Below are 27,483 nucleotides of genomic sequence, written 5' to 3'. Positions count from 1 at the left end.
CTTCAGAATCTTTCCCGGCATGAGCATATAGTTGTGTAACTTCATGGACCACTTGCTCAATCTTCTGATCAGTGTACGTTTGTGTGATGTTATGTATTGCTTCCTCACTTCTTTGTGTGAGCAAAGAGGAATCAGTCTCGAGAACCGGTAAATGCTTTTGAGGTTCTTTGGTATGTTGCGGTTGGATGGAAAGCTTGCTGGTGAGGGAAAGCTTGTTGGTTAGGCTGCTTATTTCTGCATCTTTTTGAACAATTATAGTCTTTTGCCTTTGTTCAATTGTGCTCAGATACTTTTGCAGCTGGCCCTTCTCGATCATTAGGGATTCAATTTGCATCGTAAAGGCCTTTTTGATTTTGTTCTTCTCAATTTCAAATTGTTGCAGCATCATATGTTTCTGTTTTTCAAATTCATCCCTTTCTTTTCCCATTTTCAGCAGCTGTTTTTCCATTTCATCCCTGTCCTTTTTCAAAACGTTTGAGATAGTATCCATCTTCTACAGCATTTGTTCCAGTGAATCCCTTTCTTTTTCCATTTTCAACAGCTGATTTTTCATTGTATCGCTGTCCTTTTCCAAGACTGCAGTCTTCTCTATCAGGAACTTGTGTTGTTCTTGGGCCTGCAACATTGTGTTGGACATAGTTACAATCTTCTGCAGCTTTTCTTTCATTGCATCCCGTTCTTTTTACATTTCCTCAAACTCATTTTTCATTGTATCCTTGTCCTTTTGAAGTCCGTGGTTTTGTTGTTCAACTATTTGTTTTTGATTCTGAATATATTGGACTTGTTGCTGGAGATCCTTGATGATAACTTGATCATTGTCCTCCAGTAAGCTGTCACAGAATTTACCCATCTGGTTGTGCTCTTTAATTAGGCCCTGACTGAAATTAATGGAGTCCAGAGGTTGGTAGGTACTTGGAACCATAGTCTCGCCTGATTGTGATTGTGAGAACATTGCTTGTTGTTTCTTAGGAGATGATGTTGACACAAGAGGAGATGTTTGCTATTTTTCAGTTAAGTGTATCTCATCAAGTCGTAGTGCCGGACTTTGTGGAGATTGTGTATGCTGCATCATCTGTGATATAGTTCCCTTGTCATTGTCATCTACAACTTCTGGGTGTGGCATGCTGTAGACTTGAGCCTCTTGACATGTTTCTTGAAGTTCTTTCTCATATACCTGAAAGATGTGAACTCACAATCAGAATTGTGTATTTTTATTGAGAACTGTGTATGAGAAGTGTGTATTTTTCTGTATGAGAATTGTGTTTTTCATATGATAACCGTGTATTTTTCTATGAGTACTGTGTATGAGAAGTGTGTTTTTTTGTATGAGAACTGTGTTTTTGCTATAAGAAGTGTGTATTTATCTATGAGAAGTGTGTAATTTTCTATGAAAAGTGTGTAATTTTCTATGAGAAGTGTGTATTTTCGTGTCCAAGTTAAGCAATTTGATTAGTGTATATACCGTAATGTTGAGATTGCTCAAATCTTTAAAATCATCAATTCTTTTTTTCAGGTCTGAGGTGTTCCAGTTTAGTAGTCTTGGAATTGCTTCATTTTTTGGTCGTGCAATCAAATCCGTGTGTTCACAAATCCAGTACTGCAAAAACAGGTCAAATGAAATTATTAGAATAAAAGAAAATTATTAGAATACCCAAAAATACTTCTCATAGCAAAATAGATTTAAGTTACCATTAATGCCACCACACATCCTGTTGCATCTCTTGGTTTGTCATGGAATTTGTGCATTGATGTATTCAATGTTTCTGCAATGGATTGTGCCCAGTCGTAGTCTTTTATTTCTTCTATTTTCTCCATGCAATGCACATATGTCCATGCAATGGTGACTCCTGATGTGGAGAAGAACAGCGTCAGGCAAATGAACATGCATACAAGGCGGACTACATCTTGGATGTCTTCTTCAGTTATGGATTCCTCTTTTTTTGAAAGTATTTCATTGATCATGTCTTTCATCTTTTTACTACCAATCCTTGCCTCCTGGATCCCCCTTCTTTTTGCAAATGCAACATCACTTTTCTTCTTGTTCAAATCTCCTATTTGTTTGTTCCCACAAGCTATACCAAAGATTAGCTTGATGTCATTCCTTGTTATGGCAACCTTCTTACCACCAATGAGGAACTTGCTGTCATTGGTATCATAGTTCTGAATGATACTCAGGATGGTTTTATCGTGCTTCATGCAAGCTTTTTCCGCTAACTTACCTTTCCTAATGGCATCAATCAGCATCCAAAACGGTGTTTGTTTCAAGAGCTCTAAGTGGGCATTGTTCAAGTTCAGTTTTGACAATAGCCCCACCGTTCCTATTACATTGGACCTGAATGTGCATTGCTTTTGGGTCTGGGTTGGGGAGTCTGGTTGTGATTGTGATTGTGATTGTGATTGTGATTGTGATTCTTGTTTCATTGCCTTCTTTTTCTGTTTTGGGCTCCGATGTTTCTTTTGTTGGGTTTGCTTTTGGGTCTGGATTGGGGAGTCTGGTTCAGATTCAGATTGTTGGGTAAGCCTTTGGCGTTTCTTGGCGACCTTTTCTTGTTTTGATCTTTGTCGTTTCTTTCCCTAAGTTTGCGAAGGGTACTGTGATGATTGGCTAACTAAGGAGGTTGCTGGCCTGTCAGGTTGAGTTTTCGATCTTGTAATGACTCCTGCCTCCTCCATTGTTAGTGTTCTTGGTCTGATCTCGTAAGAAGTTTTCAAATCTTATGTGTAAGTCTTCTCGTGCCCTGCTAAATATATGAACAAAATTGAGATAGAGTTTTTACATTGGCTCATCATAGATATAGTACACAGTTCTCATAGAAAAATAAACAGTTCTCATAGAAAAATACAATGTTCCTGTAGAAAAATACACAGTTCTCATAGGCAGATGTCATGTATAATACACAGTTCTCATAGAAAAATACACAGTTTTCATAGAAAAATACAATGTTCCAGTAGAAAATTCACAATTCTTATAGACAAATCTCATGTATAATACACAGTTCTCATAGAAAAAAAAACAGTTCTCATAGAAAAATACAATGTTCCAGTAGAAAATACACAATTTTCATAGACAAATCTCATGTATAACACACAGTTCTTATAGAAAAATACACTGTTCTGATAAACAGTTCTCGTAGAAATACACAGTTCTCATGGATAAGTATGATGATGTGTAACTTTAAAAATGTATTCTTTCGGAACAGAATACACAGTTCAAATCTTGTAAGTCTTCTTGAGTCCCGTTAAATATATGAACAAAAGTTAGATAGAGTGTTTACATTGTCTCATCATAGGTATAGTACACAGTTCTTATAGAAAAATAAACAGTTTTCTCATAGGAAAAATACAATGTTTCAGTAGAAAAATACACAGTTCTCATAGACAGATGTCATGTATAATACACAATTCTCATATTAAAAACTCAAAAATGAAAAACCTAAAGCGAAACCATCGAAAGTGCTTATTATCCTGACCTCTTTGCCGCAGGATAACTGGCCAGTCTCCTCCTTGAAGGAGCTGATCGAGAACATTTCACATAGAACCCTACACACAGTTCACATAACTCGAAAACACATACTTCACATAGACGCAACACGTTTATGAGAGTTAGGGTTCTCATATACATATTTTACAGTTCGCATAGAAATTTCGCATAGACTTTCGATATTCTTTAATGTACATAGCTTTTTTTGCCATATTGAAATGTTGTTGCCTGATCGATTGCACGAGAGAGAGAGAGAGAGAGAGAGAGAGAGAGAGAGAGAGAGAGAGAGAGAGAGAGAGAGCGCTGTTGAGCGGAAGAGTTAGGGTTCTGTAGCGGTAGAGTTAGGGTGGTTCTGTAGTGGTTGGGGGGAGAGAGGGTTTTGTTTAGCCGTATGGAGAGGGTTCGGGAACGTGACCCGCGAGGTGTATTTTGACCCACAAGAGGATCCGGGATGCTTGTTTTGACCCGCGAGGGGTATTTTTGTCCACAATGTAGCGCCGGGACTAAAGGGGGTATAGAATATTTTGTGCTGGACTGAATTAGGTCCGAGCCTAATTTTTTGGGCCGGCCTAAAAATCCCCCATAATAAAATATTACTCTTGCCTATAAAAAAAGAGTTGTGACTGTTCTATCTTGTGCTGCGTCTTTTTTGAACTCAGTAATTTGTAATTTTTTGGACTTTAGGTTCGATATAACTATGGTAACTCAGTATTGTCATCATAGTATGGTAACTACTATTTTCTACGCGTAGCTTTTTAACTAAACTGCATTACTGAACATGCATCTAACTAAACTTGGAAGATTTACGTAACAAGCTACAAAACTCAACCCATAACTGTAACCACGCGATCATGTTTTGCTCTACGTTGACTTTCAGTGTTTACCTTTTTATCTTTGGTATATGAGATTACATCGTGTGCATCTGTTGTTTTGGTTTATGAAGATGTTGGAGTTTGGCTATGTTTGTGACCCAGAGATTCTTCCTGTCAATCAAGCTACTCTTTGGCATACTAATAATTATTTGAGATATTCGTTTTTTAAGTTAAATATTCTGATTTTAGTTTTTAATTGTTGTACTTACTACTAATTATTAGGCATTCACAGCACAGTTTCATGCCCTCCTTCAGATCAATGATGGCATTGAAGAAATTGGTTTCAAAATGGGAAATTAATAGAGAATGGACAGTCCCTGTGATCAATAATTTTTTCCATCAGTATACATTGAAACAATTTTTTAAGGCTTTAAAATTAGTGCCTTTTATTAATTTCATCTTCGCAGGTTATTGTGTTCGATTCGCATGGTGTGGAAAATTATACCCATGGTTCTAAATTTATCGTCATAAGTACTTGTTATTATTGTGTATTTCTAAATTTATGTCATAGAATTTTCACTTATATTAATTTCTTATTCCTTCAATGCTCAGTTCTGTAATATTTTTTACTTAATGCGCACCAAATTTTGTCTCTCGTTGAATGCGTTAATAACATATGTTAGGAACTAATTCTTATCCCCAATAAATTTTAGTAGCTTCAATTTGTAAATTATTATACACGAATTTAAAATATAATTTCAAACATAATTTTCTTAGAGTCATTCAATGTATATAGACCCAAGTGCATCAAATGGTTTCGGGTACATACTATTATATTTGAAGATGTGTTTTAAAGTTGTGTGGAGTATTTTTAAAAAGTTTAAAAATCCGTGCTTCCCGTTTCCAAGTATAAGCTTTAAGTTAACTAATTCTATTATTAGTGGCGTTACACCCAGTCAATTATATATGCTCATGGGGCTCATGTCGGCTCCAACTTATAGTTCAATGCTTTGCAATAAACAGTAGAGAAATAATACTAATTTGCAACAGAATTTTCGTATCGTAACCTACGAATTGTAGGAATTAGGATCACAAAGACAGGCCAGATTACAACCAAAAGGTATGTTTTTTTTGTAGGCTTAAGATGATAAAAGACATTAATTTGAACACTTACCATACAACACCAATTGCATTTTGCTAATTTCATCTGCCTCCACGTCTCCGAGCATTGCTTTTCAGCCTCTTTCCATTTCTGTTTCCAACACTTTCAACCATCTTCACAAGCCATTAAGGTTTACCAAACGAGAACATAAGATATCCTATGACATGTCCAAATCCATACCCTGGCAGTATGACTTTCCAACCAAATCCACTCACGGGCTCTGAATCTTCTTCTTCGAATGTCGACGGGGGTGGCTGTGTGCTTGACCGATTCCTAGTCCTAAATTAAGGGTTGTCCCAAGCATAGGGCGGAAACCGACGTAGCATAATATCCGGTAAGTCCGGAGTCGAATCCACAGAGACGGTGATGCGTGCTAACTAAAAACTCGGGTTTAACTAATTTAATGGGCTCTTAGGTAGCCACCCCTTGTCGTTTTGATTGAGATTAATTAAAACCTAAAAAATTGATTGTACTTTTCAAAAAATTAAAGAGGTACGGTCGTTGGGTTCATAGCACTCGCAACCGGTCCGGATTAACCTACTCCAATCGTTGTTCTTTAAAACGTTTGATTTTAGTGAGAAAAAGATACCCCGAAAGACGTGAACCTTAATGGTCGCCGTTTACCCATGTGCAGCGGAGAATGAGTTTTGGACTCCCATTCTTCCATTCACATGGGCTCCGACGATACCCGGGTTCGTCCAACAAATGTTCTTTAATAACCTAAAATTGCATTTGCATTATTATTCCAAAACAGGAGCAGAACGTGTCCGACCTGGTCACGGTGTGCTAATAATCCCACGACCCTACCTTTACGACTACTCACTAATCATTATACAAGAAATAAGAAAAACCCTAATTTGAAACATGCTTCTAATATGCGAGATGAAAAATAAACAAGAAATATCAAGTAATCAAATATCAATAAAGAACTTTTATAAAGAACTGAAATTAAAACGAGTTACCGAAATACGAATAATTGAACAAAAGTTTGAAAACTTGAAGGAGATAAACTGTGCAGATAAAACAAGTACGTCCAAAAAAATTAACAGAAATTCTCGCCGGAAAGTGATCTCTCGCAGCATCTGATTTTTCTTTCGTCCGTGGAAAAATCCCAAAGAGCGCAGCTTTTCTTTTTTTTCTTTTCTTCCGTCCAAAAACCTCTCTCCTCGTGCGCAGCTTTCTGTTGCCTTTTTATATGCTCCCAGCCGTGCATGCCAATTACCCATTGTTGAAACCCTGGGCCCATTCTTAGTTACAAATAATTATGAGGCCTAACTAGAATACAAAAGTCCAAGTCCAAGTCCAATTGTGGATTAATTAAGTCCAGTTTTAAACTCTCGTCTCCGTATTGCGTTAAGGACCACTCTGATTGTATTCAAACGACTCAACTTTGAACCCCGTTATATTCCAATTTAGCGCTTGTTGTATCAAAACCCTCCAAATACCTACAACACAAAATAAACGCATAAAACTCCAAGTAATAATATAGATAGACGTAGCAATGATAAATTAGAGGACGCGTATGTGAACATTAAATACGCGCCTATCATTGTGTTCCCTTAGGATCGCCACATGTATTCGACAATGGAGGCCCACATAACGCCGAGTTGTTGATGTAAGAATCATTAAAAAATGTATCGAATTGTTTGCCTCGAGGTAAAGGCCCCGTTAGGCAATTCTGCCAAAGGTTAAGCGGTAAGAATCATTAAAAAATGTATCGAATTGTTTGCCTCGAGGTAAAGGCCCCGTTAGGCAATTCTGCCAAAGGTTAAGCGTTCTGAGAGAGATTAAATTCGTGAGTTGTGGAGAGATCTCCCTGTTGAGCTTGTTTGATGAGAGGTCTAACCATTTAAACTTCGTCATATTCCCAAGCAACTTTGGTATATGACCTATGAGGCTGTTGTGTGATAAGTTGAGCCCTCAAATCGAATTTAGCCCGTCAATGATCCTAGGAATCTCACCCTGGAACTTGTTCCTTGGTAAATCCATTGCTGTGAAAACTTTAAGGATTTTTTGTCATTTGAATGGTCAATCCTTTGATTACTATTGTCCAAGAATCAGAATAATAGTAAGGAAACTGATTTTCGTGCTCCACTTTTTATTGATGGCGTTCTAATTTTAACATGAGTTACTAGTAACTTCATGAATAAAGTGGAGTGCGAATAACAATTTCCTAATAGTAACTTAAAATTGCAGCATTAGTAGCAGAAGTTCCCATGTATTCAAATCAACATGCAATTCATCCACATTCATCATTGCTTTGAAGCCTTTGAAGTATTTAAATGTATATTTTAAACGTTGGAAATACAATAGACGCGATTTGTACGTTGGGAACCAAATAGACAATTCGTTAATAATTTGGGGACCAGTGGTCAAATTAAACCCAAGAAAAAGTGTTGTTTATATTGAAGCAATGGAAAGCTCTGTTCTTGTGTGCACAGTTGGGCATGTAAACAAGTTATTTCGAAAGAAAGGAGAGGTTAATTAATAGGTGGTTGTCGGAAAGCCATATTTGTTCAAATCCCTTATGGGGGGTTCAAGCCCACTCCTAGATGAAAAAATGCACTAAGCCATATTTCTGTGATATTGCTTGCATTGAATCCCTCCTACGAAGTTAAAGTCAGAGTGATTGAAAAGTCATTTCATTCTATGAGTAAGTAAATAATATATAAAAATGCTACTCACACAACAATTCAAATACACCAAACACAACAACTCACATACATGTAGACTCCATATATCTATATATATATCTATATAATAAGATAGGACCTGTTTTGAATTCAAAAGACAACCAACGGTCCAGAATTATACCCTGCGTAAATCTACACCCTCCATTCTACAATGGCAGGCCCATAAATACCTGATTCATCTATGTAACGACCCGGATTTTTGACCCAATTTCTTTTTCTAAATATAATATTATTAGAATTATTTTTCTCATTGCAATTCTTTTTTTTTTTTTAAATACAATTATGCATGCAATATATATATATATATATATATATATATATATATATGCATTCTTTTTAAATTTTTTCTACACATACATGCGTGTATGCACACTCCTTCTCCTCCCTCACCTCAAACTCCTTCCGTCTCTCCGTCTCCTACTCAGTCTCTACTTTCTCCCTAACCCTAAAACCAAGCCAAATTCGTCTATTCCAAATCCCATGAGCCTAACTCCATTAAATTCACTCTTATCTAACCTCTTCCAAATTCACCTATATAACCCCTTCCCATTGACCCACGAAATTTACACCACAATATTTCCCACGCCCTACCAGTCCAAAATAGATAGAAAAACCAAAGAAAACCAAGTTCCAATCCATGGAGTTTTAGAGAGAGAAAGAAAAAGAGAGAAAAGTGGGTTTCGTACCAAGACCCAACCGAAACTCAATCCGACCATTCCAATCTCTTCCTACTACTCCTAGCATCACCAAGTATCGTCCAATTTGGTTCCAAAGTCTCCCGATCAAAGAACCCGAAGTTTTCTTCCTCAAAATTCAAGATTAGTTTTTAAATCATGAATTCGATCCGATTATATTAAGTGTTTATATGCTTATTATAATTCATTCCAACCTCTTCTCCAAGTATATTAAGTGTTTATATGCTTAACCATATGTCCCGAACGAAAAAAAAATATACTTCAATGCGCGTTTTCTGCCGTATTCACCAATGTGATATTATTTTTGAGCCCTATATTTTATTTGTAATTATTTACGAAAAAGACGACCCTTATGATATTTATTTTACAATCTTTTTGGTATTAATATTCTGAAAAACTACTAACTTAATATTATTTTCTTACAATATAATATCATATTAGTATAAAACTTATTAATTATATCAGTTTAATTTATCTGGTAGATTGAGTTTGTTTTAAATGTTTCGAAACAACTTAGCAACCTTCCAAACCTCATTTTTGACACCCGAACTATTTTTCCTAGACTTTTCACACTTGAAAGATCATAACTTGTTAAGATCATATTTTTTTTATTTAATTATCTATTTATTGAATTATTTATTAGTTATCTATCAAGCTTACTAACGAAAAATCTTTGCGACCTTCCAAATCACGTTTTAACACCCAAACTAATTTTTCATAGACTCCTTGCATCTCAAAGATGATATCTTGTTAAATTAATATTTTTTTATTTAATTTACCATTTATTGTTATTTCTATAGCGTTTTCAATTAAAAATTCCTTACGACCTTATAAACCATATTATTAATGCCCGAGTAATTTTATTTAGACTCCCTACATTCCGAAGATAAAACTTTGTTAACCTCAACATATTTTAATTAGTACATTATTTATTATCTATTTACTTCACTTTCGGCCACTTTATTTAACGTCTATATTTAAAATAATCCCGCGACCCTCTAAACCCAACTTTTGACACTCAACTGGTTGCATAGGACCTTTAGAAATCTTATTAAGGTCATGTTAATTATTCTAATATTTTTTTACCTAATTAATGTATTTAATTAGTTTTTAATCAATCTAGTTACTTAGAAATAATTAATGAGAGCCTAGAAGAATATTTTTTTTAAAAATTCTTTTAAAAATTTCTTACTTATTATCATCTTAGCCATACGAGATTAAGGGCAATGACCTATTCATAAAAAGTTGTGTGATTGCACTGCTTGTTATTTGTTTTAACTATTATTCGTTTAATTGTATTTTGCACCGATACTTGATTTAAATGCTAGATTGGACCCTAGAAATATGGTGTGGTATGCGAATAGAACTCACCTAGATGATGCTAGATAATGAGTAAATTGGAAAGTTTTATTTTTAGAATGTCTGCAGGCAGGATTTTGAGATGTGATGAGTTAGATGTGATGATTTGAAACTGGCAAAGTAGGCCCAGTGATGAATTGAAACTGGCGGGAGTCCAGTGATGAATTGAAACTGGCGGGAGTTCAGTGATGATTTAAAACCTGGCAGGTAGTCCAGTGATGTTTTGATAAAACCTGGCGGTGGTCCAGTGATATTTTCTGATGATAAAACCTGGCGGTTGTCCAGTGATATTTTCTGATGATAAAACTTGGCGGTTGTCCAGTAATATTTTCTGATGATAAAACCTGATGGTGGTCCGGTGATATTTTCTGATGATAAAACCTGGCAGTGGTCCAGCGATGTTTGTGATGATAAAATCTGGCGGTGGTCTAGTGATACTTTCTGATGATAAAACCTGGCGGATAGGGCCAAAGATATTTTCTGATGATAAAACCTGGCAAAGGTCCATCGATATTTTGTAACAATAAAACCTGACGGTTGGTCAGTGACGTTTTGCGATGATCAAACCTAGCAGGTGGTCCAGCAATATTTTGTGTTGATAAAACTTGGCGGGTGGTCCAGCAATGTTTTGTGGTGATAGAACTAGTGGGCGCCCTGTGGTGATTTTGATGTTGTGATTAAGATAGGCAAACCCTAGTTATGGTCTGGGCATGACTAGATTTTCCTTGTTGTTAGGTTATCGATCAATAGTGAATAGATTTATGGGTGTTTTACTTTTCTGCATTGATGATATATTGTTACCTGCTAGCTGTAACTTAACGAGGGTGATTGGGTTGGATTATACTACGGGGTGAACTCTTTCACTCAGGCACGGATTTGTCTGGCATCCGTGTCAGATATTGCAGGAAATCTGGTGGAGACTCAGGACCCTGAAGGAAGGCAATACTATCCAGGGATGAACCCAGAGATGGAGACAGAACTAGTGTATGCCTGGGATCTGTATCAAGCTTAGGAATCAGCTCTGAGTTTTGTCAACATTTAATACCACAGTCAAATTTAGTATTTTCACATTTGGTTGTAATAAACAATTTCTTATGTCGAATTATCTATTTTAGTCATTAATAAAGCAAACTTTTCTTTATATTAATATTTAATGCCTCCGAAAGTTATTTGAAAAATCAGGGCGTTACAATCCAAGGGTTATCATAAATGGAATTTTGGTAAAATTTTGATTAGATTTCAAAAAATTCGAAACGAAGACTTTTTCCGTGGAAAAAAAGAAGAAAAGAAACGTAGACTTTGTGGAAACCCTAGCCCCATACCTCACACTCCCCGTCTCCCTCTCTCGACTCTGTCTCTCTCTTCGAACGCTCAACCTCCTTGTTGACTCCCTCTCCCTCCCTCCCTCCAACCCACAACCACCGGCCCAACTCCAGCAGCACTGCACCACCTCTCCATCTGTGGCACCAATCCTCTCCATCATCGCACCACCTCTCCAAGTATCTCTCTCTCACACTCTCACTCACACTCACTCTCTCTCTCTCTCTCTCTCTCTCTCTCTCTAATGCAAAGATGGTGATGGATATTTTGAAATACCCCAAACCCCAATCCTCAAACTCCGAAATCCGTAACCGTAAACCCACTGTTTGTGTATATAAGTATCCATATTTTTTATTTGAAGAGGAAAAAATTAGCTACGCCGAGAGATTACTTTGGGTTTCTTGATTTGGAGTTTGATTTCACCCAAAAATTGGTCTCCACAGAGTTAGATTGGGGATTGATGTATGGAGTGGTTTACAAGCGAAGCTGATCTGATGGGTAAGCAGTTTTGATTATTACTTCTTTTAAATTGAGCTTACTTCTTTCATTATGCATGCTTCAATTACTTATATTTTTGTTGTGATAAAACGTACAGGATGACTTTTATTTGGATAAACTCGAAGTGTTATTGTTCTCAGAAAGCTGGTTGTTCAATGGTAGGAACAGTGGATGTATGTGAGGTGTATGTCAGGTTGCTCGATTAGATATGTCAGCCAACAAAGAGGTATTTTTCGCCTAATTTGTGCATTCTGGTTTCTGTTCGTATTTTCGGTTGACTGTTGTTATTGAACACTAGATTTGGCTGTTCCCAAATGGGTATGCTAACCAAAATCGAATCTTTTTCATTTCTGTATCCAATTCCTATGGTGTCATTTTCATCATCCTTTTCTCAGAAATATATGCAATTGTTTGGTGGGTATGTTTTTTAGCTATTTGCTTTTGAGATCATTTGTTGTGGATTCTTCAAATGAAAAACGAAAACACTGAACAGTTGAAGAAACGAAAACACTAAATTGTGCTTCTGGGGATTTTTTTCCTCACTATTCTGTTAAAATTTTGGGATTTTATTCATTGTGCCATTGTCGCCAACAAAGTTATTTTTTGACTTCAGGGAGAGGGTAAATTGTGCGGCGATGCCTCCAGTAAGAGGCTCTATTCCCTTCAGAAGGGACGTAAAGGATTTGTGCCCCAATCCCAATTTGAAATGGCCGGTCAATCAGGTAGTTCAATGCAGAATTGGACTTGCTTAGAAGTTTTACTATGTTATCTCTTTTGCTACTTGGGTAAAGTTGGTATTATTTTATTTTTTTCCTTACAGCAATGTCATCATCTTTTGGGTCCTTTCTTTGTGTACTCGATTGAGCATGTGTGTTATAGGCCAATTATCACTTCCACCATATGAAGTTTCAGATTGCTCTCTCATGGAAATCACCTAGAAAGTTAGCTACATTTGATGTGACTTCTGGAATATTTTCCTTTTATAGGTTTTGTTGTTTTGATGTTGGCTGAAGATTTAGCTACCCATGTTGTGGATGTAACTCCTCTGATCCATTATTCAGAGATTATTCTCTTTTTTCGTTTTGTCAAATGCAGAATAAGGTTGCGAATGGCGAAGCATCTCTAATCTTATTGTCTACAGGAAATGCTAGCAGGAGAGTTGCTTGCTTGAACAAGTGTTATGATGTAGTTTACATTTTTTGTCATTGTCTTTGTGTATGTTTGTCTCTCCATCTCACTTTATGTGCGTGTGTGTGTAGATGTAATTGGTGACATCTCTCCAAAGCCCTATTAGGGTTACAGATCTAATTGGTCATGTCTTTGATTGTCTTAACTGATTAGTTGCTCAGAAATTGGGGACGGAAGATGAGGATAAAGAATCAGTCTCAGTTTTTTTGGGTTTTGAGGGTAGTTAACACTATAGATCATGCCGCTTGATGAAGAGAGTTCTTGATGTAAAGGCTCCACAGCCTGGGGCTTGATAGAGTTGCTTCACTGAGTTTCACTCAGTTTTGGTTGCATCACTTGGCTTTTCGAGTTTTGAACCTCTGTATTTTTTTTTGGTTATGCTCAATGCCTACCTAGCTACCAAATTTCTTCATTTGTATCGTGTTTGTTGTGGGAATGTCTCATTGGATTTCCTTCTTCTCTATGGGTCAAGTTTTGTGCGTGGTGGTGTTTATGGGGTTGTATTCTTGGTGAATTTTATTTTGATTTTCAAATTTTCTTTTCAGGAACTAATTAGCGAATTGTGTGACTCGAATCACTCAAGATTTCAGGAACTAATTTACGAATGGTGTGACCAGAAATCACTCTAGGTAAATTCTATCATATTAGTTTCTCAAGTTTTGTGTGTTAAATTTGTATTGTTACTCTGGCTTTGTTTGTGTTAACTATCATCATTCACAATGTGCACTTTTCCGCTAAGTCTGTATCTATGATTGGTTGATGATAATTGATATCAACAAAGGTAAAAAAAAAATTGAGAAAATGTTTAGTGTTAAACATAATCTTTAGTTTCTGAAATTGACAGTCCCCGCTTAGTATAGTTTTGTCAAACTCCTCTTTGTTTGCTTGAATTTTTATACAGTTTGATAACCTACCGTAGACGGGGATGCGCACTAATGGATGTCGGCGATCCTTCCCAAATCGACGGGTCCAACGGCATGGGTTTTGAAAGTTGGGACGAGGGTTCGAGTTGGGGTTTGTTTTGAAGTCCAATTGAAGAGTTTTGTATCTGAAGGTATGGGTGATGAAGTTCTGAAGGTGTGGGTGAGGAAAATTACAAGGAGTTTCTTACCAAGTTTCGAGGTGTCTCAAATCCCTTCTTTACTTTACCACCGCTGAACACCATAGAGAGGTATATCTTTTGTATTTACATTTGCATAGGTGTATTCCTGAATTCAAGAAATTAGCGTGGTCGGGTGTGAGATGAGCCATACTTGGATGTTGTATTTTATAGATGGTTTATTTGGTTGGTTGTTGAATTGATTAGTCTATTTTGTGATGGGAACCTTAAATAGATGGTTTAACGATTAGTTGTTTTGATTTTCCTGGACCCACTCTCTATAACATGGGGTGTCAATTCCATTTCGCTTCTGGAATCAACTTAAAACTGTTGGATTTCTTCACTACTATTGATGCACACATCACTCATGGATAAAGAGTTGGTGTTTGCTTTTCCTCTTTTCTCCTTACTTTCATTTTTTTGGTGTTTTCTCTGATTGCCCCCTTTGCCCCAAGACTCAGTAAAAATGCTCTGAAGCCTGCATGTGGTTCAATACCTGATATGTAAGCTCCTCTTTTTAACCTTCATAGTTCAATCCCGTACAGGTTCAAATATTGCCTGCAGCCTTGCACTATGAATCCTGCTTTATTTTTTGATTTCACTTGGACGTTGCATTTGATCTAAGCTCACAAAACAAACTTATAGATACAATATTCAGGCCTTAGCCTCTTTTTGTTGTTATTGGAAACTACTTTGCTTTTTCACATTTTAGGTTTTAGGTACTACATTGTTGTGACAGGGACATTGGGAATACCGGCTATATGGAGCTACAGTACAGCTACAAGTTGAATGCTACAATCAAGTGAGTTAATTTTTGCTTTAAGATTTGGACATTTTTTAGCACATTGGTATTCTCGGAATGTAAATTGCTCTTCAACTGTTGCCCTTTTTTTTGTGTTCTTGAAGTGATACCATTTGTGGGGATGCTGAGTTGGTATTTGTTTCATTACCTATAATTTATCACCAATTGGTGTTCTTATATTGTGTTGGAACTTCATTTTTAAAATTTCATTATCACTGTTTAGATTGAAAAGATTAATGGGGCATTGGACGATATACTGATGCCAATGCGCGGGGGGGGGGGGGGGGGGGGGGGGGGGGGGGTTTGCACTAGAGCTGCATACCTTTTAAAAATAATTGCTTCTGTTTTCATTTTGTTTCCCGTTACTAGGAGCATGACTGTAGCTATGTACTTTAGAATTTTATATTACATTCAAGGTGTTTGTAAGATTGCCCATATGAGAAGTTTGATTTCCAATGAGAGTTTATCACAATCCTTCTTGGTTTTGATGCCTATAGCTAGCCTTACCCCAATTAGTTGAGGCACATAGCCATTAGTTAAAAACCAAAATCTTACATAATATTTAGTTTTGTACTACTTTTAGCTACAACCATGATATGGAAGGTTATAAGATCTTTGATGGATGTCTAAGACCAAATATAATTTGTTTTTAGTTCACAGTTACTTCACCCATATGTTCTGATCATAACTCTTCCGAGATATGTGTTCAAGTCTTTTTTTCGTTCCCAGTTACTTCGCCCATATGTTCTGATCATAACTCCTTTGAGATTAATCTGATTGTGGGTGTGTTGTTAATTATGGCTTGCAGGCTTCTTCAGAGGTAACAATCGTGGAGAAAAGAAGGTGGACTCTTAATGACCAACATTGAAAAGCCTCTCGGAAGGTGGACTCTCAATGAAAAGAAGGTGGACTCTTAATGACTGACATCGAAAAGCCTCTCTGCAGGTGGACTCTCAAGGACTTTGGCAAGGGAAAAGAGGACTTTGGCAAGGGAAAAGAGGGTCCGTGATCTTGACTTTTTCTATTTTATGTGTTAGATATATAAAGTTTCAAGGTTGGACCTTTTTCTCATTTGAGTATGTGTTGCTTTGTCATGTATCGGTTGGTACATGTTGCTTATCTCTTGAAATTAATTTTTCCAAAAAAAATTGTTTGCTTGCTCCTTAGAAATCCTAACGAAAATTGTGATGTTTGAACTCTCTACCTATTTAAGGTGTTCAACGTGACCGTGCAATTATATTTGTGTTAATTTTCAGCTGATGGGCAAATTAATCTATTTCATTCTGGGCAGAGCAATCACTAAGGTGCTTTCCAAGAGCCAAGGGGTTTCTAGGGAGTCATATTGCGTGAATGTAGGAAAGCCACAACAATATCATATTGTCGATTCTAAAGTATCTATTTCGATTGTCTCAGGCGATGGGATCGGTTTTTTTTCTTGATGTTCATTTAATTTTTATTTATTTATTTTTATTGTTGTTCATGTCTGAGGCGGCGGGACCATTTTTTTACTTTGTTGTTTGTCTTTGTCTAGCCCATTTGTAATTTTGGATAGTTGCAAACTCGCTATTATGTCGCGTTGTGGCTTTAAGCACGGAGAATTCCTACGAATATGCTTGGGTTTTTTTTTTTTTTTGAGTAGTTGGGTTTGTTGGGCAATGGGTTGATATATTGCACGTGAGTCCAATGTCTATTTGTGTGTGCGATCATTTGAGCCGTGACTTTAGGCACGGGCATGAACCTAATTTAAAAAAACAAATCTTCCTGTATAAATCAGCTTCGTTAGCGGGGGTGGTCAATAGTTTTGTAATTCTTTTCAGTACCGGCTCATATATTTTGGAAGTCCGAAGCGAATTTTCTATATTGAACTCCTTACATATTTATGAATTTCTTTAAAAAATGATAAAAGTACAAAAAAACAAAAAAATCAAACTAAAAGGATACAATTATGACTATAAATGTAAAACGATATGATTGAAATTATGAAGGTGCATGGGAGTCGAATCATACACTCCCAATAACATGACAATATTGTGTGACCATTAAACTAAGTATCTGGTTTGTATTTTTATTTGGAAACATTCTAATATTAATATGTAAGTTACATTACAGTGGGCCTCAATTTTGGACCAAAATTCAGAGGCAGGAAGCGTTTGCTTCCCTCGCATGCCTTATAAGCCGGCTCTGATTTTTTTTAGTTGTATTCAAAATGGGTTGTGCCGTGCCTTCAGGCGCGGACATTCACTAGTACTACTATGTGTGGAGTCCATATGTATATGAAAAGTTGTGTTTGAATTGTTGTATGTGTAACATCTTTAATAATAGATAGCTACCAAAATAAAATAAGCTAGGCCCCTTAACCAAGATAAATGTACCTATATTGCTATTTCCATACCTGGCTACTCCCTTGACCACTTCACCCGCCCTTACAAGTGCGATCGATGGGTCCGACTCCGGCGTTTTTGGTTCCTTGCGGGTTTTTTTTTTGTTTTTTCTATTGCTCTTTTTGTTTTTATTTGTGGTTTTTTTGTATTTTCGGACTAGTAGTGTCCGGTTTTCTTGTACTGTTTTCTTTTATATATAATATCTGCATTTTCTGGCTGGTCAAAATTTTTTTTGTCTTCTTACATTTTTGTCCCCAATGAACTATCCTCCCCTACTTCATAGAAACAAAGAAATGATTGTACTACACGGTAATGACTTCCAAGACACAAAAAAGAAAACGGTGACCAGCTCGATTCAAAAGCGAAAAGCTAGCCCAGAAAATGCATGTTATTCTTCCTTTCCACATGACTACACGCCTGGACTTAATGGTAATACTGACAACTCTGGATATTTCAAAGCTGAGAACGTTCTCAGCACACGCATATTCTTAGCTTTGAGAACGTTTTTAGCACACGCCTAGACTTAGTGGTAATTAATTCTCAGACGTGCTCAGTTTTGAGGACATTCTCATACGTTCTCAGCACTGAGAATATTCTTAGCACACGCCTAGACTTAGAGATAATTAAGACGTTCTTAATACTGAGAACATTCTCAACACACACCTACAATTAGTGGTAAATTTTTTTTTTTTTTGAACGGCAAAGAAATTTCATTAATCTTTAAAAAAAGGATTACAAAGACTAATGAGAACAAGGGTAATCGGCATCACAACCCAAAGCAAACATCCCAACTAGGTTGGAACATAAGTTTCAGGACAATTATATGCCATCCAAGACCCAAAAGAGAAAAGGAGAAAGAGTTGGCAAGGAGCCAACCCATTGCAAGATACTGTATAATTACAAAAACCACCAGAGTACAATCCAAAAGCCTGACAAGATCCAGCAAGATTGGTCCACATAATTTATAATCCTTAGCCTTCCAATTGTTGAAGAAGTACCCAGTGTAGAAGGGGAACCATATATTTGTTCCCAATGAAGAGCTTCAAGAGCAGAAAACCAGCCCATAATATTTCAGAGTTGTTACCTGAGCTGAGTACCAAGGCAGTGTATGGAAAATGCACCATTCTCCATCCCCAAATGTTGTGGTGCCCGTAGAAGACCCCAAATTAACCCAACCACTCAAAAACCCAGATAGTATGACTCAACAGACTCAGAAAAATCCCCCAAAAATGATCACCTAAGCCTACAAAACCAGACACCCAACAAACCCATAAAGACCCCCAAAAGTCTAACCAGAAGCCCAACAGCCAACATCCAAAAATCCCAACCAAGTGGAACCACGAGACCCAAAAAAACCCCAAACACACCCACCCAGATACAACACACACACACCCCTAGAAAACCCACTACAATGAAGCAATGATGCTGTCCAATCTAAATAGAACATATTCAGTAGAGATTTTGAACTAAGCATTAGCTTTGGCTGCCAATAAAGCAGCCCTTTCATCATCCTCTTGTTCCATTTCCATTATCTTGCTTACCACTTCATCCTCATATCCCTTATAACCAATTTTCAGCAGTTTATTCACTTGCCACACCGCTTGGGATTCAATCAGGAGAATTCTGTTCCTGTTGGAGATGCCTTCAGTCGATACTGATAGAGCTATTGCAACAGCAGCTGCCCTGAAAACCATGCTTTTGTTTTCTTCTTCCTTCCACCACAATTTTTAGCAGGGAGAGATGCAATAGGGTGGCCCAGAATTTCTACTAAGTTTTTCTTCTTCTTGGTCTTTCGTGATTCAACATTACTGTTACCAACTCGATTGACCTGTTTCTGAGGAATGAGAGAGGGACTTGTAGGAATAATGGAGGGCTGCACCGAACAATTTCCCAGACTGTTTGTGGCGGATATGGCTCGGTGAATGGGGTTCGGCACATACCATGAGATATCCATCAGCCAGACCATACCCAATCCATGAAACGGACCACACGGCACGTCCTATGTTCGGCGGATTATTGCCGAACCTGGCGTGTGGAACAGGACTGCAACCGGAGTGATGTGATCGGCAGAGCCCCCGGCCACCGAACCGCCCCTGTTTCCTGACGTGGAGAAAGTCAGGAAGTCTTTGATAGGGGAGACAGGTGGCGCTATATCGTTACCTAAAACTGTGGGAGCAAATCGTGGAGACCATTTTTGGAAACCCATATCTTTGACCTGATTTGGGGGCACAATAGGCAGCGCGTGATACCCGGATGTGGGTTGATTCCCATATTTCCTTGGTCTATATAAGGGGCAGGGATAACAAAGGTGAGAGAGAGGCAGAAAGACCTAAAACCTACGAGATCATCATTTTTTCCAAGACTGATTAAACCGTCGGAGTGCTCATCTCGGACCTTCAAACACTCGGGTTTGGGTATTAACACGGGTGCTTCTTGTGCAGGCTATAAACAAAGCACGCTAGCTAACTCAACCGCATTTCCTCTCAAGGTTCCACCGGAGAAAACGCAGCACCACACTGTTTATTGTATGGTACAATACTCCAGCTATTTTCTCTATCCAATAAAAGATTTGGACAGAGAGCATGCAAAGGATATACTCTTTTTGTAACCAATACAAGCTTTGAATAGCCCAGCCCCTAGTTCTTGGCCTAGGATCAGAGATGGAGTAATTGCACCTGTTCCTTGGGAGTCCATAGCAGGTGTATCAGTAGCACTACCCACTTGCACTGTGTCATTTCCCAATGGTAATCTTGAGTCCCACAAATGTTCTTCACATGCCATATCTTTGATGATCTTGTTGTTTCCCAATACAATATCATTTATGACAAGTGGTGGCTCAGTTTCCCTGACCATAGAGAGCTCATTTGATGAATCTGCATGCTCCTCCACTTTGTTCCTATCGGTATCCTTCTCAACTTGAACAAATTCTTTTTGAGATTTTTTCACATCAGCGCAATGGGCCTTGCTGTTCGTATCAATCAAATCCACCTTGTTCAAGTTATGAGCTTCAAATGATGAGTCAGCATCCTCTTCCTTTTCACTTGTTTCTATCTCCTCTGCAACCCTACATCCTTGACAAGTGCAATCTGTACGCAGAATTGTGTTAACAATGAGTTGTTCCTCAATGACCCTAACTTGGATTGGTTTCCCTTTATGTTCAGCTGTGATAACTTAGTTAATCGTTTCCATCTTGCTCGAAGAAATTAGAACCTTACCAACTGAATAAGAGAGGCCTTTAAGTGTATCATCACTGATTTGAATGACATTCCCCCAAATTTGACCAATAGCTTTGAATGTGGATGAATTCCAAAGATGTAGTAGAATACCGTAGCAGTTCAGCCATATGAGACGATTGCAAGGTAGAGCCGCGTCTTCATCCCACTGCTTTAGATGCAAGAACCAGTCCTTTAGCCATGCCATTTCAGTAGAATAAAGGGCTTCGTTCATATTTGCCGTTGAGGGACAAGTTAGTACTAATGAGTACCCCCCGTTGGGCGAACTTCAATATCCTTGTAACCCAGATTTCGAAGCTGATCTTGAAGAAAATACATCGATTTCATGGGCTTTAATTTTGCAATAGCACTCCTCTGTAACCATTCATTACCAACTGCATGTAGTTTAATCGGCTTGATCGTAACTGCGCTTGCTCTTGGATTGAGCTGAGCTTTTTGGCGATACACAACAGTGGTTTTTATGTGATGAGAGATCAAGAGATTTTGAGATTTGTCTTTTTTTTATTCCAAAGAATCTTGAGTCCTGTCTCTGCTTAAACCCAGACGGTCTTGAAGCCCGTTCTTGAAGCCCGGTCTTTAATCCCTTCGTGAATCCAGAAAATCTTGAAAACTGCCCCCATTAGTGGTAATTTGTTCTCTGACATTCTCAGCACATGCCTAGATTTGGTGGTAATTAGAAAGAGTGTTATACCTTAATGGGAATTAAGGTGCAATTTTCTGTACCTAGTGATAAAAAGCCCAGAATAAAACTAATCAGATTTTTCAGTTTTAATTTGACAATGATGATGGGAGCATATATACCATGCAATTTATTGTCTGCGAATCGTAGCCAAGTGATCGCGTAAGGTTCCCGTTAGACATAGGAGTGGATCATTGGAATTCGTATTGAGAGGAAGACAACACCTTCAAGGACTTCATATTCCGGATTTAGTCAGGAAGTTTTCTAGAAAATGTTTAGTCTTGTTTGTCGTGCAAGCAATTGGGTTGCACACCATGCCCGTTATAATTTTTTATCTTGATATTCCTACAAGTCAATACTATACCGCATTTTTATATCAAATTTACAGAAATAAGAAAAACTACTGCAGTTTCTAAGCCTCAAGCCAAACAAGGCTAAATTGGCTTGATCATTGGATGGTTCTTCCAATTGACTTGGGCATGCAAGACTTTTGGTCCAAAATATTTCCTAACAGACTAAATATGTTAGCATTTGCCTATGTTCGATCCATTTGGATATAAATGGAATACATTATTTGAATCCATTTATTTAGATGTGTATTTTCTCTTCTTCCTTCCAAGACCTGAAGCGGATACAAAAACATTTATGGAATACATAACAACGAAATTTTGTAAAGAAAGCAAAGTAGTTATGGACTGAATCATCCTAAGAACAAAGCTTCGCACTTTGCTGTGCTCTTTTTATTCCCACCCCCCATCAGATCAACCTCCTACAATCAAAGTTTTTCCTCAGAGAAATGGCAGAAACCCATATCTGCAAAATTCGAATTCTTTAAACAGAAAAATTTAAAACAAAAGCAAGCAGATATACAGAACTAGTGGAATGCATGAAACTAATTGAGGAAATCAATGCTTTGCAATAAACGTTAATAAAAATAAAACAACTTACCATACAATACCGTTTGAATCTTTCTAATTTCTCCTGCCTCCACGTCTCCGAGCATTGCTTTTCAGCCTCTTTTCGTTTCTGTTTCCTACACCTTCAACCATCTTCACAAGCCATTGAGGTTTACCGAAGGAGAACATAAGATATCCCATGACAAGTCCAACTACCAGTCCAAATCCATACCCGGGCAATATGACTTCCCAACCAAATCCACTCACGGGCTCTGAATCTTCTTCTTCGAATGTCGATGGTGGTGGCTGTGTTGCCTTAGGATCGCCACATGCATTCGACAATGGAGGTCCGCATAACGCCGAGTTGTTGATGTAAGAATCATTCGAAAATGTATCGAATTGTTTGCCTCGAGGTATAGGCCCCACTAGGCGATTCTGCGAAAGATTAAGCGTTCCGAGAAAGGTTAAATTCACGAGTTGCCGAGGGATCTCCCCATTGAGCTTGTTTGATGAGAGGTCTATCCATTCAAGCTTCGTCAAATTACCAAGTGACTTTGGTATATGACCCGTGAGGCTGTTGTGTGACAAGTTGAGTCCTCGAATCGAATTTAGCCCACCGATGATCTCAGGAATCTCACCCTGAAACTTGTTCCTTGATAAGTCAATGGCTGTGAAAACTTTAAGGATTTTTTTCATTTCAATGGTCGATCCTTTGATTACTATTGTCAGAGAATCATAATAAATACCACCAGTTCTCATGTACTCCAAATCAAAATGCTCATCCACGTTCATCATTGCTTTAAAACTTTTGAAGTACTTTATGGGCAATGGACCAGTGAAATTATTGTTCGCCATATTAAGTACTCGCAACATGGGGAAGGGAAATTTGGTCGTGGAAGTCACGATCGACCCATGAAATTTGTTGGATTGCAAGATTAGGACATGCAAGTTCGGTAAATTTCCCAACCAATGCGGAAATTCATCAAAGAACTTGTTTCTTCCGAGATCTAGCACTTCCAGGTATCTACAGTTAATCAGAGACTTCGTTATTGGCCCTTCAAATCCATTGCCATAAAGATTGATAGTTGTCAAGAAATTTCTCCTGGTAAATGAATCATGGATGGTGCCAGAGAAGTTATTCATCTTTAAATCGATTACATTGAGATATTCACTGAATCTATTTGATCTAGGAATAGTGCCAGAAAAGCTATTTGAAGAAACAATAAGGTGGGTAAGCTTTCGGAGTTCAAAGGTTGAATTTGGAATAGTACCATTTAGGTCATTATGACTCAAATCAATAATCTCCAAGGAAGAGGATTGAAACTCAAGTGTATGACCAATCAGTTTGTTATAACTGAGATCTAAGTACTTGAGTGCGGGTAATTCGAAGACCCAAGATGGGATTGTACCGTTTATCAAGTTTCGGCCTATGGTCAAATCGGTTAGATTTGGAGGTACAACTACTTGTGAAGGAAGAGGACCAGTGAGACTATTGTTTGACACATCCAAGACCTCAAGTTTTGGCAAGTTTACATCCCATGACAAGAAGCGACCTGTGAAATTATTATCCAAAAGTCTTAAGGTCCTGAGATTTCCAAGGTTTGAAATTGAAGATGGAAGGGAACCACTGAAATTGTTGGATGAGAGGTCCAAATAAGTGATTTGTGTAATGTTTGAAATTGAAGATGGGAGGATACCATGGAAATTGTTGTATGAGAGGTCCAAAGAAGTGATTTGTGTAAGGTTTGAAATCAATGACGGGAGGATACCACTGAAATTGTTGTATGAGAGGTCCACATAAGTGATTTGTGGAAGGTTCCAGAGAGAAGTAGGAATGGATCCGTGGAATTTAGAATAACGGATGACCAATTGCTTCAAGGACTTCAGATTAGCAATTGAGTCCGGCAATACTCCAGAAATTCCCTGGGCTATGAGAATTAAGTTCTGGACCGTATAGGTTGAATTGATGAAATCGGGTATATGACCCGTGAGACCCTCCTCAAAAATTATTACCAAGTTCTGTAGATGTGGTAAGAGGAATACTCCGCTAGGAAATTCTCCATGTAAACCAGACTCTCCGAGACCAACGGTTCTTAAAAAAGTCAAATTGAGCAAGGAATTTGGAACCACCGAAGAAGACATGTTTACCACGCTAAGATCAAGATCTCTTAACTTGGATAAATTTTGAATGAGTAACTCGAACCCGCCTTCTTCCAATCTCAAATCAAAATTGTAAGAGAGATCGAGCGACATCAGTTTGTTTAGGAAGGAGACTCCAGGTGGGACTTTGCCCGAAAAACCACACCTAGAGAGATTGAGGTGTGTCAATTTGGTGAACCGAGTGAATTCAGGTGAGATGCGAGACATGAAAAAGTTATTGTAAGCGAGGTTGAGCTTTTGGAGCTGGGGAAAGGAGAGGAAGAGACTGCTATTAGGATGGATGGCGCCTTGAAGCCAGCTACAGCTGAGGTCGAGTCCAATTACTTGACCTGTCTCTCTGTCACACTCGACCCCATCCCAGGAACAACAATCAGAACCCTTTTTCCATGACTCCATCTTTGGAAAAGAAGTGATTCCAAAATCATCACAATATTCTTGAGAAGCAAATTTAGTGAGGGAAAAATTTCGTTTAAACTGCAGCAGGGCAGAGGTTTGTTCTTGAGTGCAGAGTTGGGCATGCAAACAAGAGAGTTGGCAAAGGAAGAGAAAGAAGAAGAAGATAAATAGTTGATTGCAGGAAAGCCATACTTGTTGAAGGCCCATCTTTCCTCTTGAACACAAAAAAACGTGCGACGGGTTTTCCAATTGAGGAGAAGTACTCGAAATGTTTTATAGGCATCTGCTGCAAACTAAATCAAATAAGATGGCTTCTTTTTTTCACGCTTAATGATTACGTGGATAGTATTCCATCGGTTACTAGATAATACTTTTTTCGTATTTTCAGCATAAAACAATGGTCTCAACTGCTAACATTGAGCCTCAATGATTGAGGCATGCCTAGTTTGGCATAATAAGCCAAATGACTTATTTTTTTGTCCTTATTTAAATTTTTTTCATATGTGCTAGTTTTTCGTTGAATTTTTTAGGATTGTTGCTTTGTCATGATGAGAGAAATCTAAAAAGTAAAAAATTACCTTTGAAACCCAACTTTTTTTGAATAAAGAGAAAAATAAGTTAATAAATTATTATTTTTTCTTTATTCAAAAAAATTAGATTTCAATCATATTTTTTTACTTTTTAAATTGCTCTTGTCATGACGATGCACGAATTCTCAAAAAATCGATGAAAAACTAACAAATGCAAAACAATTCGAATAAGGACAAAAAAATAAGTCATTTGACTTATAATGTCAAACTAGACCGCAAAACACGGCTCTGTAGGGTCTTGGGAAGGATTGTGTTTATGAATCTTTACCCTCATGAACGGAGAGGCTATTTCTACGACTCAAACATGTAACCTCCAAATCACTTTGGGACAACCTTAGTACTTTACCGTTGGAGCTAGACCACCCTCCAAGATACTGCTCACATATGGCACTACAGATATGGGTGTGTGTGGCCATTATATAGAAAAGAGACACACATGTGGTATATACAGAAAAGTGTATAAAATACTTTACTATCGCGCGGTCATCACTATCCAAAAAACTCACTAACAACAACTAACGTACTAGTAACTTTTGCTGAGGAAAAAGAAAAGCACGCAATCATCAAGTCAAAACAAAGCCAATAATATATATCAACTACGTGTGAAAAAATAAAATAGGGTAAGAGGGTCAAAACAACTTTACTCTTAAAATGCTGAGGGACTGCTAAAAGAAAAACACTTTCGTTTCAAAGCAAACATTATCAAAGGGTGTCTACAGGAGATCCATTAACAAATGTTTTATAAGGATATATGTCCGCTTCATTCTTTTTTTTTTTTGACGATCAAGGGTGTCTGGTCAATGTATGCACACCTCAACTAATAGCTTCCTACTCTGGCCAAAGGTGGACCATCTACGCCGGAACTAGAGAATTCATAAGAAATTACTTTTTTGCGGCTTTGCTCCAAGAAATGAACCCAGTTAAAAATCGAACCCTTTCAAGTAGAGGCTTGAAGCAGATTTATTAACCTTCTAAGCCCAAAAGAACAGATAAAAAAAGAAGCAGCAAAATATGGCGATTGGCTCTAAGCATGACCAAAATAAAAGAAAAAAACACTGTCATTTGCTCAATTTCAAGGCTAGATGCAGACAAACCACACCAACCTTTACGTCCCTCCCCGACTAATAGCAATGAAGTACCTGAAGTATGTTTCCCCATTCCTTTTTTAGCCGTAGAAGGGTGGCACGGGCACAGCCTCACTACACGGTATGGGCTTGTGAGGTACAGTATGTAAGGACCATATTCCTGAGTCTTTGTGTATTGGCAATTCCGTTTGACAAAACACATAATTTTTATCGAGTTGTAATTTTATTAGTTTTAATAGGCTAGTGAGTCTGTATAGGATTAAAGTGAAAGGAATCTTTATTTGTAATTCCGAGTGAGCAAATTGGATAAAAAGGAATCAACTACAACGGGATGAATTTTGGCGAAGACGGATTGATAGAGGAATTGATTTGGGTATCAATCGGAATCTTCTGCCTTTTAAATGAGAGAAGTACCATAAATAAAAAGTCAACACAAGAGAACTAATTATGGACATGGACTTTTCATTCCTAGGTTTTACCACAGCCATATAAAAAGAAAGGAGGCAGTAAAAGCAACAAGGGAAAGCCACATATATTATACTGTAATAAGAGAAAAAGAGCGGTGTGCGGCACATCGAAGCAACGAAGCAACAGGCATCTTGAAGAGCTATTCTTATAAGGTTAATTGGAAGGCTTGTGGACTCAAGGCCGTTGGCAATTAAGATTACTAGGTGCGGTGTACGTGTGACTCGGCAGGTAGTAGTTAGAACGTTGTGAGGATTTACTACGTTTGGATAGCTATATCTGTAACTGCACAATGATTATAGTGATTTGATTCCTTCCCGTGGTTTTTACCCATTCTGGGGTTTTCCACGTATATCTCTGCGTTATGTGATTGATTGCTAGCGTAGTTTTTAATTGATAGTATTAATTAGTGATTCATTTTCATACCATTAGGGTTTTTACGGATTATTAGGGAACCCTGATTTTTCACAGTATGAAATCTTAAGTGGC

At 37.7% G+C, this 27,483-nt stretch overlaps 2 protein-coding genes and 1 long non-coding RNA gene across 7 annotated transcripts; 1 reads left to right on the top strand and 2 right to left on the bottom strand.

Moving 5' to 3' along the window:
• Positions 1 to 516: 516 nt before the first annotated feature.
• LOC131327260 (uncharacterized) lies at positions 517 to 6,701 on the bottom strand. Its single transcript, XM_058360324.1, has 6 exons — positions 6,614 to 6,701; positions 4,589 to 4,670; positions 3,471 to 3,540; positions 1,690 to 2,574; positions 1,463 to 1,597; positions 517 to 1,174 (listed from the first exon to the last, which is right to left on the bottom strand). The coding sequence occupies exons 1-6, from the start codon at positions 6,699 to 6,701 to the stop codon at positions 1,001 to 1,003; spliced, it is 1,434 nt and encodes a 477-aa protein (XP_058216307.1). The 3' UTR covers positions 517 to 1,000.
• Positions 6,702 to 12,159: 5,458 nt separating this feature from the next.
• LOC131315662 (uncharacterized) lies at positions 12,160 to 16,549 on the top strand. 5 transcript variants are annotated; one of them, XR_009196852.1, is made up of 3 exons: positions 12,160 to 12,246; positions 13,754 to 13,837; positions 14,110 to 14,454. It is a non-coding gene; the product is annotated as an uncharacterized LOC131315662 (long non-coding RNA). The 5 variants fall into 5 exon arrangements; XR_009196841.1 differs by lacking the exon at positions 12,160 to 12,246 and adding an exon at positions 12,634 to 12,742; XR_009196851.1 differs by lacking the exon at positions 12,160 to 12,246 and adding an exon at positions 12,697 to 12,805.
• A 5,824-nt stretch (positions 16,550 to 22,373) lies between these two features.
• On the bottom strand, positions 22,374 to 24,854 carry LOC131327252 (receptor-like protein Cf-9). Its single transcript, XM_058360312.1, has one exon. It carries the CDS (start codon positions 24,852 to 24,854, stop codon positions 22,374 to 22,376), a length of 2,481 nt encoding a protein of 826 aa, XP_058216295.1.
• Positions 24,855 to 27,483: the final 2,629 nt, after the last annotated feature.

This window comes from Rhododendron vialii, chromosome 1a (assembly GCF_030253575.1).
Source record: "Rhododendron vialii isolate Sample 1 chromosome 1a, ASM3025357v1".
Lineage (NCBI taxonomy): Eukaryota > Viridiplantae > Streptophyta > Magnoliopsida > Ericales > Ericaceae > Rhododendron > Rhododendron vialii.
Note: the sequence above shows the minus strand (reverse complement) of the source record. Positions and strands in the feature narration are given on the sequence as shown.